The sequence below is a fragment of the Lacerta agilis genome, chromosome 1 (genome assembly GCF_009819535.1).
Source record: "Lacerta agilis isolate rLacAgi1 chromosome 1, rLacAgi1.pri, whole genome shotgun sequence".
In the NCBI taxonomy this organism is placed as follows: Eukaryota; Metazoa; Chordata; class Lepidosauria; order Squamata; family Lacertidae; genus Lacerta; species Lacerta agilis.
The window spans coordinates 125,117,671-125,132,037 of record NC_046312.1 but is presented as its reverse complement, the minus strand read 5'-3'; the positions used below and the strand labels follow the sequence as shown (position 1 = coordinate 125,132,037).

Here is a 14,367-nt window from a genome sequence, read left to right as displayed (position 1 = left end):
CCCACCTCTTGCACAGTTCTCCGAATTAATTTGGCATCGCAGCCTGCAACCCTCACTTCTCCAACTCCAGTCCTCAGCTGTCTAAGTGTCTCCTGCTCTCTCAGATGACTACCCTTCTCCCCCCCCCCTTGCAAAGCACCACCACCCAGAACAGTTACACTCCATATGATAGCACTGGACTTTTTCTTGGCAGTGATGTGGTAGGTAAAAGGTAAAAGGTAAAGGACCCCATGACGGTTAAGTCCAGTCAAAGGCGATTATGGGGTTGCGGCGCTCATCTCGCTTTCTATTAAGATTTAGTGTCAGGAAAAACGTAATCCTGGACACAGCAGAGTGAACACAGGTTTTCTGGAAGCTTCTGGCTGTAGAGCATTGACTGGACAGCATGACGCAGGAACTCAGCAACTCACTTGGATAACTATATACAGCATTTATTGAAGCAACTAGTATCCATAAGTTACTATGTACAGACTTAGGAAATAAAAGAAACAAAAGTAAAACCTTTCCTCTCTGTCTCTCTCTCTCTCAACCTTCAGTAACCAAACTACAAACACCACCACACCACACAAGCTCTCACACAGAGCTCATTCTTTAGGAACTCCTTGACCAATCACAGGTCGTTGCTAAGGGTCTGGAGAGAGAGCAGATCTTGGCTTTCAGCCAACTGTTAATTGCTACAGGTGGCTAGCTGCACGTAAGCACTTTGAAATCTCTAACACTTTCAGACTGAGGGAGCCAACGTTTGTCCACAGACAGCTTTCCGGGTCATGTGGCCAGCAGGACTAAACTGCTTCTGGCGCAATGGGACACTGTGACAGAAGCCAGAGCACACGGAAATGCCATTTACCTTCCCGCCGCAGTGGTACCTATTTATCTACTTGCACTGGCATGCTTTTGAACTGCTAGGTTGGCAGGAGCTGGGAATGAGCAACGGGAGCTCACCTTGTCGCAGGGATTCGAACCGCTGATCAGCAAGCCCAGGAGGCTCAGTGGTTTAGACCACAGTGCCACTCGCGTCCCTGATGTGTTAGTATTATGTAGAACTGAACATGCAACTGAACAGCTGTGTTACCCCAAGTCATATTGAACTTTGCAAACCTCTGGCATTTAGTTTAGGTTGGCACTGGCTAGAAATAGGTTTCACCTCACATCGTCTTGCACATTCGAGCTAATTTGCTTCTAAGTTGAAGGTACTTCACTAAGATCTACTGCTTTTTATATTTTTTGAACTTGTTGCCAGAGCGACGAGGAGTACAATTGAGGTACTACCTAGAAGTGTTGCCTTAAAGAAAGCTCTGTATAATGATCACTTTAAAGGAAGGCTTTATTTTGAACTATTGGGGGAGCTGTTATCAGTCCCCCACAGCCAGATATACACGTTTCCCCAATTCCAGCTATTATCATTGGTGAATTTCTTCATCAAAACCTGGGGAAAGGTTCAGACATACATTTCCAGCTCCCTAAATTGTAGTTTAGGATCTGAGTGGTAAACTGAAAGTAGCAACCCACAGTTCTTCATAGCAGGGAAGTGTAGTTTAAGCTCACCAGGGCCAGCATGCCACTGAAGGGAAGAGGGAAAGGGATGGAAGGGTTAATTAGCTAACCTGTATATATTTACCTGAATGTATTGTTAGTCCAGAAGTATAAAAGTGCCTCTGTTAAGCTTTTCTTTATGAAACCTCTCTGTAAAGCTGTGAACTTTGATCTGCATTGTACTTCTTTCTGGCAAGTTACGACTAAGAGTCTGGAGATAACAGTAGTAGACCTTGCACAGAGAGGAACTGTTGTCTAGGTCAGAGATAGGATGGCCTTGCTGGAGTGCGCATGAACCAACTCAGGGCTAAATGTCCTTTTGCCTTATATGTACAACAGGAAATGTACAACAGGAAATGTTCCTTATGTGGACAAGAGGAAGATTCCTGGGGTGGGAAGAGAGCCAGGGAGCTGTCTATAAGAACTGGCTGAAAATTGACTAGTTTTGTACTTGCTTGGCTGTACAAAACACCGCAGGTACCTCTGCATGCAGATAATAAATCTTTCTCTCTCTGAAGCCAGCAGCCTCAGGTGTCTTTTCTGCTTCCATCTTTCCTCACCGGGCGCAACCATGGGAACCCGTAGGGGCAAATAAGGCTCCAGGGAGAGCTCACAAGACCAACACTTACCCCCTAAAATATACAGGTAGGTAGCCGTGTTGGTCTGCCATAGTCAAAACAAAATAAAAAATAAAAAATTCCTTCCAGTAGCACCTTAGAGACCAACTAAGTTTGTTCTTGGTATGAGCTTTCGTGTGCATGCACAGTTCTTCAGATACCAAGTGTGCATGCACACTTCTTCTGCATGCACACGAAAGCTCATACCAAGAACAAACTTAGTTGGTCTCTAAGGTGCTACTGGAAGGAATTTTTTTATTTTATTTTGTTTCCCCTAAAATACAGTTTAGCAGGCCAGGGATTTATGTCAAAGCTGGGCTTTAGTACAATCCTCTCTCTTCAGAGGTGCAACTTCATATAAGGTTCAAGTGAGATCTGGGAATGTGTTTGGACCTACCTTTTTCCTTATGCAAAACAAGAAAATCTGATTCTGATTCCCTAGAAATTTATCCTGCTAAGAGGGAAACAGTAACAGCATTCCAGACCAGCAAGCATAGCCTGCTCCTGACTCAGGCTCTGCCATTACCATTTTGATAGTGATTCAAATAACTTTCTCTTTGATTTCAGGAATTGCTGTAATTTTAGAACTACACTTATAATTACAATAAGCTGTTTTGAAGAGGGAAATGATTAGAGGTTGCTTTGTGGGGGGGGGGGGAATTGATTGTTTCATGTAATATTTTATATTTTATTATGTCTACTCTGTGAGGTGACTTTTATGTAAGATAGGCGATGACAATTAGACTATGTATACCAGGAAGCCTATGGTTGAGCTAGCTGTGATGTTATGCAAAGTTCACCATCATTCTCTTTGCCTTAGGTGCCCGAGAAAGCTCCATTCCCTTTCCCCTTCATTGTTGTGCAATTTTTAAAAATTCAGTATGGGTCACTAAATTTGACACGCGGCATCTACCTTACAGAATTACATTAGCCTGAAACGCAGGACAATTTTTTTTAAAAAAAAATGGAGCTGACCCAGAACAAACATGAAAAGCTGCAGACTCCAGTCTGACGCTCAGAGCACCTAAACAGTCGAGGAAATTCAGAAGAGGGCAACACTCGGTTCCAAGAAGCATGAAAATAGAGAGTTAAATGCGCTGTATCAGCCTTTCCCAACCTTGTGCTCCCAGATGTTGTTGGGTCTACAACTCTCATCATTCCTAGTGAATAGGGCCAATGGTTGTAGACCAACAAGATCTGAGGGCACAAGGCTGGAAAAGGCCACTCTATATTAAAGCTTTGTTCTTATTTATTTATAAAAGATTTGTTCGTTCACACTAATCGTGCAAGACCCACTGAACATAGCAGGTGTTAGGTCAAGTCACGATTAAACCAGGAAGTCTCTAATTAACCATTGTGTTGTGTTTTATCCAAAACAGGTGACCAGCTTGAGAACAAGCCGGGATATTATACACTGTTTGCAGTTGGCTTGAAATCCTGGATTTTCCAAAGCTGGTAACCATAATTCCTAATTTAAATGAAACAGGAAGTTTTGGTTAATTAGAGATTTCCTTGTTTGATTGCTGTACAGAGCAAGAAGAGGAGCAAAGAAACTAGGAAAAGACTTGTGCATGCTTTAGCTCAATAAGCAAATGCATGATTGTCTGAACACAGCAAATACTTTCTCAGGTAAAAAACCACTATACTTTTAATGTGCGTTTTTAAATCCACTCTCAATGGTTGTCTAAATATGTTTACTGTCAGGAAACCCCCCTCCCCACAGCAGGTAGCATCCTGGGATTGCTTGCAGTACAGGGAACCTCCTCCGTTGTTTACCAGCTCCTCATCCCCCTCCTCAGGAGGAAGCGACCATTCCTCCAGTGGGGAGGGGGAGTTGGAAGCAGGAAGTCGGCGCAGGGGCTGTGAGCAGATCGCAGAGCCTCAGCACCAAGGGGAGAGCGGGAAACAGGGACAGTTTCCCACGCTCCGAGGTCGCAGACAGGAAAGACGTGGAAGGGGGAGGCGGGGGTTTAGAATCCCGCGCCTCTTTTACTGGACAAAGAACCGGAAGGGTTCATTCCTGGACTCTGCAGAGGGATGAGATGGACGTTTGAACTTTTGCTCCACTGTAAATATTTCTGCACAATAAAGAACTTAGTTTAGAAGTCCTGCGTTTGGCTGATTTCTCATGAGCAACCACTGAACGTCCTTACATTTACCAAGGCATGAGTCCTAGTGGATCACCCAAATAACTCCCCACTAGAAAGCCAAGCTGATATTGCAGCTATGAGACTCTGTCGCCATCATTTTTTTTTCTGTCGCCATCATTTATCAAGAATATTGAAGCACTAATCTGATTACACAAGGGCACAAACTCATTGTTGCATTCACGAATCAATAATCATTTTGCAAGGAGCTTTATAATTGTTGTGCATCATTACAGGATTTCTGCGAGGTATATACTTGCAACTCTATTTTATAGCAGGACAAAAGAGGCTGAGTGATAATGAGTTAGTAAAAAACATATGGCTAAAACCCAAATGTCTCGGTCATAAACTCTCCAATTTTGGTAAACTAGTCTTGATACAGTGGTGCCCCGCTAGACGAAAATAATTCGTTCTGCGAAAATTTTCGTCTAGCGGGTTTTTCGTCTAGCGAAGTGGCAATGACAGCCGCGCTTTCGCTAGACGAAAAAAAAGACGAACAATTTTCGTCTTGCGAGGCAGCCCCATTGACTTTTTCGTCTTGCGGGGCATCCTCCCGCTAGGCGAATGCCTTTGTCTAGCGAGTTTTTCGTCTTGCAAGGCATTCGTCTAGCGGGACACCAATGTATATGAACAATTAACATTCACAAGGAATGTTGAAAATGTTTATATTTTGTTTATTGCTTTCTCCATGAAAAGATTTTAAATTATCAATACAAATATATTCAGGTACTTCGTAGGTCAATCATTCATGGTTCAAGGTATTTATACCAAAGTAACTTGACAAAAGACAGGAATTGGATCACACTGTCAGCCATCTTCAAAGCATTAGGATAACAGCTATCTTTCCATGCAGGGAAATATTTATAGCAATACATATCTAACTTTTGATTTTAATTCCCTACCACCCCACCACCCTCCAAATGTTCATTTTAAGGATTCTGGGATAAGAGTTTCATTCTGCAAGCAAAAAAAAATATTTGCATACATAAAATTCAGCAGAGAGCAGGTGAAACTAAAATTATATCTTATGCAGATGCTTTGTGTCTTTAAAGAAGAAAAGGGGGGGGGAACCCTGAATGTCCTAGTTTTTCAGAAATGCTGACTATTCCGTATTGTCCATCATTTTATTGTTCAATGCTTATTCTTAGAGCCTTTGGGGGAGAAAATTGTGGATATAAACAGGTCTATATGTTTGCTGATGATGCATGGCATTCAGAAGCTGGAGGATCTTAGTTGTCTGTTGTTGTTTTTAAAAACCACGTTGTGGATAAAAATAGCTGAAACTCAATAGGCGGGGCGTGCTGAAACCTGGCAAACTCCCGGGGGGGGGTGAGAGAGAGAGAGAAAGCTTTAGGTTCTTTGACCTGTGCTCTTTTGCGGTCCAACATGTTCAACCTACCCTTAACCTGCCAGTTCATATTCACTGAAAACTGTGAAGCAGTAACATGGTATCACTGGAGACCACCAGCTCTTGACATGGGTAGAATTGTTTTGTGGGGTGTATTAAGGCAATAGGTGAAAGGTAAAAAGGTAAAGGACCCCTGGATGATTAAGTCCAGTAAAAGGCGACTGTGGGGTTGCGGCACTCATCTCACTTTCAGGCCGAGGGAGCCGGCGTTTGTCCACAGACAGCTTTCCAGGTCATGTGGCCAGCAGGACTAAACTGCTTCTGGCACAACGGGACACTGTGATGGAAACCAGAGTGCACGGAAATGCTGTTTACCTTCCCGTCACCTATTTATCTACTTGCACTGGCATGCTTTTGAACTGCTAGGTTGGCAGGAGCTGGGACCAAGCAACGGGAGCTCAACCCGTCGCGAGGATTCGAACCGCCGACCTTCCAATCGGCAAGGCCAAGAAGCTCAGTGGTTTAGACCACAGCGCCACCCGCACCCAATGCAATAATAATGTGATAAGCAGTCACCTCTGATTTTATCCAAGTGATAACCAATCTTAAGAGTGGATATAGTAATTGCTCTCTCACAGTTAGGGCAGTTTCACACATTGTGATTATTCAGGCTTTTTCTGTTGTCCAATGGATCTCTGCAACAAACATAGCACAACGTGTAGTCCAGACCCAGGACCCATGATAGCCTTGCCCTCACATTGATGTGTTCCCCACAGAGACATATGGTAGACTAGAAGGAACCTGGCCCTCCTATAACATTTCAAGCAGCACTTGAAACATTTCAATGTCCAGAGGAGGGCAACCAAAATGGTCAAAGGCCTGGAAACGATGCCTTATGAGGAATGGCTTAGGGAGCTGGGTATGTTTAGCCTGGAGAAGAGAAGGTTAAGGGGGGATATGATAGCCATGTTCAAATACATAAAAGGATGTCATATAGAGGAGGGAGAAAGGTTGTTTTCTGCTGCTCCAGAGAAGCAGACACGGGGCAATGGATTCAAACTACAAGAAAGAAGATTCCACCTAAACATTAGGAAGAACTTCCTGACAGTAAGAGCTGTTTGACAGTGGAATTTGCTGCCAAGGAGTGTGGTGGAGTCTCCTTCTTTGGAGGTCTTTAAGCGGAGGCTTGACAGCCATCTGTCAGGAATGCTTTGATGGTGTTTCCTGCTTGGCAGGGGGTTGGACTGGATGGTCCTTATGGTCTCTTCCAACTCTATGATTCTATGATTCTATGCTGCCAGCGAGAGGTACCAACATAGGGCAGATATAATCTTGAAGCCAATCTACAAACCTTAGTTAGTGGTATGGTTCACCCTTGAAAAACTGTCTGCGATCTAAACGTATGTACTGCTGTGGTAACTGTGGATCTGCCTGAAACACTAAAGAGGGACTAAGACTCTGATGTTTCAAGCAGGTAAAACAAAACAAACAAACAAAAAAACCCCACATTGCCTCTGAGCAGTCAGAATGCTGCAAGTTTCATTCTAGCTAGAGACAAAATAAGAGCCTATGCTGAAATATCCAGCTACATTCCACAAATAAACTGTGCAAAAGATACGCCACCTTTCTCCACAGAAAGCAATCTCCAAAGAAATTGTTCTATGCTGTGCTTACAGGGCGGAAACTCTTTTCTGCCATGCTTTAATATATTTTGCACAGCTCCAACAGCTAGCAAGGCGCAATGCCGCCGCCGAAAACATATATGTAAAAGTGAGCCCGTAGGTTCTTCTTAGTTCTTCTTACTGATGAAGTCCCCACGCACCACCACCAAGGCAAGACAAATATCACCTTCGTTTTTTAAGCTATTTTAAATTGCTGGAAGAAAACTCTCTTTCCCGTTAAACGAGCATTTAGACACATAGATAAAAGATAAACTTCGCAATTGTCCTGCCTCAAGTTTTCTACGTAATTCCCTTGCATAGAATCATAGAATCATCGAGTTGGAAGAGACCACAAGGGCCATCCAGTCCAACCCCCTGCCAAGCAGGAAACACCATCAAAGCATTCCTGACAGATGGCTGTCAAGCCTCTGCTTAAGGACCTCCAAAGAAGGAGACTCCACCACACTCCTTGGCAGCAAATTCCACTGTCCAACAGCTATTACTGTCAGGAAGTTCTTCCTAATGTTTAGGTGGAATCTTCTTTCTTGTAGTTTGAATCCATTGCCCCGTGTCCGCTTCTCTGGAGCAGCAGAAAACAACCTTTCACCCTCCTCTATATGACATCCTTTTATATATTTGAACATGGCTATCAGATCACCCCTTAACCTTCTCTTCTCCAGGCTAAACATACCCAGCTCCCTAAGCCGTTCCTCATAAGGCATCGTTTCCAGGCCTTTGACCATTTTGGTTGCCCTCCTCTGGACACGTTCCAACTTGTCAGTATCCTTCTTGAACTGTGGTGCCCAGAACTGGACACAGTATTCCAGGTGAGGTCTGACCAGAGCAGAATATAGTGCTCCTATTACTTCCCTTGATCTAGATGCTATACTCCTATTGATGCAGCCCAGAATTTCAATGACTTTTTTAGCTGCTGCATCACACTGTTGACTCATGTTAAGTTTATGGTCTACCCAGACTCCTAGATCCTTTTCACATGTACTGCTCTCAAGCCAGGTGTCACCCATCCTGTATTTGTGTCTTTCATTTTTTTTGCCCAAGTGTAGTACTTTACATTTCTCCCTGTTAAAATTCATCTTGTTTGCTTTGGCCCAGTTCTCTAGTCTGTTAAGGTCATTTTGAAGTGTGATCCTGTCCTCTGGGGTATTAGCCACCCCTCCTAATTTGGTGTCATCTGCAAACTTGATCAGGATACCCTCAAGCCCATCATCCAAGTCATTGATGAAGATGTTGAATAAGACTGGGCCCAAGACAGAACCCTGTGGCACCCCAAAATGTGGGACACTTTTTAATGCTGTACTGATAGATGTGTCCCCCGTGTGATGCAGCATGTACCTCGGTCCTTTCTTATTGGCTAAGTATCACTTTGGGCAGGGAAATTAAACCTATGCAAGACATTGCAGTAAATAAGATATTTGAGGTTGCTCCCCCCCCCCCCCCGTTCATCACTGAAACATGCACACAGTCCCATGCTTAAAATTTGTTATTACAAAAAATGAGGTGGTCTTGCTGTCTTCAGTCCAAACTTTCAAAAGATATCCCCCCCTAAAACCATATGACAACTATTAATGCAATGTCTGTATTTTCAAAAAAACAATATTAAAAAGTACTGCAAGTTTTCCTTACATACTAAATAAAACTGCAACTTCCTGTTAATGCATACACATGCAGCAACACAAAAGCAGAAACTTCCTGTCTCATCCCCCTCCCTTCCCCATAACCCAGGCATCCCCAACCTTCGGCCCTCCAGATTTTTTGGACTGCATTTCCCATCATCCCTGACCACTGGTCCATGAGAGTTGTAGGCCAAAACATCTGGAGGGCCGCAGGTTGAGGATGCCTGCCATAACCAATCATCAATACCCCCTTTTGGGGGGAAAGTGGTAAAAAAACTGCAATGGAACAATGGCCAAGTGTTCCTGGATGACTCTCCTTACCTGGATCAATCTGAGTTCAAGTGTGGTTTTGGGCAGTGCTTTTTTCCTGGGGGGGACACAGGGGGATGCATACCCCTAACATTTTGTGAATCTTTGTACTTTTGTGTACAGTGGAACCTTCGTTCTCAAACTTAATCCATTCTGGAATTCCGTTCCAAAACCAAAGCGTTCCAAAACCAAGGCACGATTTCCCATAGAAAGTAATGCAAAACGGATTAATCCGTTCCAGACTTTTAAAACAGCAGTTTAACATGAATTTTACTATCTAATGAGACCACTGATCCATAAAATGAAAGCAATAGACAACGTACTGCAGTCGCACAATTAATCAATCAGCAGCTGAACTGGGTTCCACACAGTCACAAAAAACAAAACAAAAAAGAGCAGCAAAGAAAAAAACAAAAAAATAAATAGCAAAAACAGACAGACCTCAGCGTAGCACTCAAAACGAAAGTGTAACACTCAAAATGGAGCATGTTTGGCTTCCGAAAAACGTTCGCAAGCCCGAAGACTTACTTCCTGGTTTGCAGTGTTTGGGTTCCAAGTTGTCTGAGTACCAAAGGGTTTGAGAACCAAGGTACTACTGTATTTATTTTTCCTGATTTGATCTATAAAATAGTGATTTTCTTGAGTCAAAATGAGAGTACCCCTAACCATTTTTTTAAAAGAAAAAAAGCACTGGCCTTGGTCCCCATTCTGGATGACCTTTATTGAGAAGGGGACAGAGGAGTATGAATCGGTTACTCAATCTCCCAGCTGTTTCCCATACAATTGACCATAATATCCACCTGGATCAACTGTTCTGGATGGGTAAGTGAGGCAATGTATTGCAGCGCCTTTGTTCATACCTGTGCATTGATTTTGACCAAACAAACAGCAGGAGGAACTGAGTTGTTTCTGATAAACTGAGCCTTCCATAGCTGCTTTCAGCAAAAAATAAAATGCAAGAGAAATTTCTCCTGCATTTCCTGCAAAGTTTCCTTGTTTGGCCCTAATAACGTTTTTCTTCCAATGTATGTGTGTTTAAGAAACAAAAGCAGAAAATAAATGATGAGGCTAAAAAGAATTATTAGTATCTCCCCCACCCCATCTTACCAAGATCCATGCTTTTGGAGACTTTCAGATTAATTGATTCTGTCTGCTTGGCCAGTGTCAAAGATCTGAAGTTGATGTGCTGATCTCGTAAGTATGTTGCTGAATCTGCTACTGAGCTGTGGAAAGAAGCCATACCACAAATAAAGCAGAATGAAATAAAATAGGCACCAGCTCAAAAAACAAATGAAGTAATTAAACCCTATGAAATATAAACGAATTTTCCCTTCTCTGTTATAATGCAATTTAAATTTCTTACATGAGTTATTGCCTCTATTAAATCTGACTTTACTTAGGAGAGCCATAACCAGAGCAAAAGAAGGCAGGTTTTATCCGGTCTGTCCACTTTGTGGGCCATCTCGGTAATTAATAAGGCTTATTAAAGGTTCACTAAGGATCAAAAGGCAGAAAATGCCTAATACATATATTCAATGTAAGTTATTTTTGAAATGCGTTTAGCTACTAGGTGCCACACAGCATGCCTCATTCCGAAGTTCAGGTATGGGACTATCCAAATATAAAGCAAAGTGAAGCCCAAACTCGTAAGATGATTAGTGTTTCAGCTGAGATTACATTTTATCCTTCCCAGTTTCAGGCAAATCTTTAAAATCACTGGCAGCACCAGATGCAGCAGACAACAGATTTCCGTAAAACTTTCTCAACGGTATCCTCTCTCCCTTCAGTTACAAACATTCCCCTTTTCAAGCATATGCAAGACACAGGAGGAAGCTACTTTCTTCAGATCTCTACTACTTCCTCAATAAAAATTGCCATTGGGAAATGATTTATAATGAAATGAAAAAAAATGTTTAAGACGACCTTTGTTAAAAGACCAGAAGCTTTTTTCTAGGTAATATTGGTCAAGACTTGCCAAAAGAGTGGAAGAAACTGTTTTATGTATGCCACAACAACGGCTAGGATATTACTAGCCCCAAAATGACAAGATACCAATGAAAGAAGAATGGCAAGTTAAATTGATGGAATACGCTGAAATGGTGAATCTTACTGGGAAACTTGGAGACAATGACAATAGAGACTTTAAAAAGGATTGGGAACCGTTTATGGTGTACTTACAGAAACTACTGCAATGCGCTCTATGTGGGGCTACCTTTGAAGGTGACCCGGAAACTGCAATTAATCCAGAATGCGGCAGCTAGACTGGTGACTGGGAGCGGCCGCCGGGACCACATAACACCGGTCCTGAGAGATCTACATTGGCTCCCAGTACGTTTCCGAGCACAATTCAAAGTGTTGGTGCTAACCTTTAAAGCCCTAAACGGCCTCGGTCCTGTATGACTGAAGGAGCGTCTCCACCCCCATCGTTCAGCCCGGACACTGAGATCCAGTGCCGAGGGCCTTCTGGTGGTTCCCTGATTGCGAGAAGCAAAGCTACAGGGAACCAGGCAGAGGGCCTTCTCGGTAGTGGCACCCGCTCTGTGGAATGCCCCCCATCAGAGGTTAAGGGAATAAACAACTACCTGACATTCAGAAAATACCTGAAGGCAGCCCTGTTTAGGGAAGTTTTTAATCTGTGATATTTTAAATGTATTTTAATATTTGATGGACGCTGCCCAGAGTGGCTGGGGAGACCCAGCCAGATGGGCGGGGTACAAATAAATTGTTGTTGTTGTTGTTAAGAAGTGGACTCACAAGCAGGGTTTGAGTAAACACTTACAATTAAGAAAACAAACATAAAAGTCAAGGTGCAACAACTGGGAAAAGAGCAAAGTGTAAGACGTAATTTGAAAAAAATATGACATAGAATTGATAAGGCTGCAACAATATTTAGCTAAATGATCGCAAAATTAAGGTAGAACAAAATAGGCAGGAGAAGCAAATATTTAAAGAACCAGAAAAGGAGGTTGAGGAAAGTCGGGGGGGGGGGGAGATTGGGGTTTACATATTGCCCACTTAATTTAGTTTCTTTTTTCTTCTTCTTTTGATATTTTTAAATTAAATTTTCAATTTTATAATTCCAAATAAATATTTTACAAACTTTAAAATATCCAGTGACTTCCCTTCTTCTCCTTCCATGGTTCATTTTACATATCATACATCCCTGTTCAAATCAGTTTTCCTTTTACATTCATTGAAAATTATTTACTCTGTTGAATTTATCTTAATGCTGTCAGCGTTTTCAGCTGTATACAGTTATTTCCTATACATTCAATAAATGTTTTCCACTCTTCTTTAAATGTATGTTCTTCTAGCTCTCTTATTCTATGTGTTAAATCTGCAAGTTTTGCATATTCTGTCAACTTAAGTTGCCAACCCTCTTTGGTTGGGACCTCGCTCACTTTCCATTTGGGGGCTAACAAAACATGGGCTGCAGTTTTTGCATACATAAATAACCTTTTCTGACACCTAGAGTCATTCCCAACAAAAAGGACTCTGGTTTCTTGGGGGGGGGGTGTAGTTTTAAACATTTTTTTTCAATTCATTATAAATCATTTCCTAATACAGTGGTACCTCGACTTACGGGCGACACGACTTCCGTATTTTTCGACTTCCGAATGACCTCCGGAAGCAAAAAAATGGCCGCCGCTTCCAAAATTTTTGACTTACGAAGGGAAAGCGATGGCACGATACCTCGACTTACGAAGTTTTGAATGCGGTTTTTTCGACATATGAATTTTTTCCCCATTCCAAGATGGCGTCTTCGACTTACGAAGATTTCGACTTACGAGCGTGCCTTCGGAACGGATTAATTTTGTAAGTCGAGGTACCACTGTACACTTTTACCTTTTTACATGTCCAACACATGTGAAACAAATATTCCCACCACTTCTTTACACTTCCAACACATATATCTGATTCTGTTTTATAAATCTTAGCCAACCTACTCAGTTAAATACCATCTATGAATCACTTAACTTAACTAAGATTCTTAACCAGTTTCAAACCCCATTCAAGAATACCAGCAAAGTGGGGGGACATTATTAGCCTCAACTGAAGATAATGTTGGTGTTAATGTACACCATAGTAATCCCTGAAGATTAGAAAAACTACATCTAAGCAATAAATAAATGTCTTCTGATGCAAATTAAATGTCATAAGGCAACATGGTTGTTGTTTTTTTAAACGTATCATGTAGGAAAAACATTCCTATCACCAAAAATAAAGTTATAAATAGTTAGCAGCTTCAAACCTTTGATTATAATCTGCAAGCAGCTCATCAGAAGGATGTGGAGGCAAAGGGGGTGGGATTTCGTTTTCAGCAATGCCGCTCTCAGATGTATAAAGCTCTGAAATTAAAGGGGGGGAGAGGAGGAGTAATAAACTACGGCACCACAAATGTATTACGTCTGTTTGCTGATCAAGAACCGAACCCGCATGTCTCTTGAAACTAATAACAAATTATTTTAAAAAAAATCTCCAAACTAGAATTAAAATTACACCAAGCAGAAAATACATCCCTTAGGATTTTCAAAAGACCTGATTTTCTCCATTTGAACATGCATAATTAAAGATAAACATATTGAAATCCTCCTTATGGTAGAAAAGAGTCAAAAGTTTATATTGGTTTTATTAATTTCAGCGGATAGTCTCTCACACGCCAAACATACACTGAACTAAGAACTGAATAAAACATTCAATAGGTGCATAGCTGCAGCACACCAACAGGCCTTTAGCTTTTCTAAGCATTTGTCTTGGCATTTATTTTTCTTTCTCTTTCTTATCTACAAATTGGGGCTAGGCCATAGATTCATAGAACTGTAGACCCAAGGGTCATCTATTCCAACCTCCATGACAGATGGCCATCCAACCTCTGCTTATAAACCTCCAAGGAAGGAGAGTCTACAACACCCTTCCACTGTCAAACAGCTCATACTTCAAGAATTTCCCCCCTGATGTTTAGTCAGAATCTCATTTCTTGCAGCTTGAAGGCATTGGTTTGAGTCCTCCACTCCAGGGCAGAAGAAAACCAGCTTGTTCCCTCTTCCATGTGACAGCCCTTGAGATATTTGAAGATGGCTATCGTATCTCCTACCAGTCTCCTCTTTTCCAGGCTAA

General features: G+C 42.0%; 1 protein-coding gene across 1 annotated transcript in view; it reads right to left on the bottom strand.

Annotated features, from left to right (window-relative positions):
• The window catches only part of PARD3B (par-3 family cell polarity regulator beta), a 560,874-nt gene that overhangs the window by 325,560 nt on the left and 220,947 nt on the right, over positions 1-14,367 (bottom strand). The window contains 2 exon segments of the mRNA XM_033152744.1: positions 10,357-10,472; positions 13,502-13,598. Of these exon segments, the coding sequence (XP_033008635.1) occupies positions 10,357-10,472; positions 13,502-13,598 (213 nt within the window).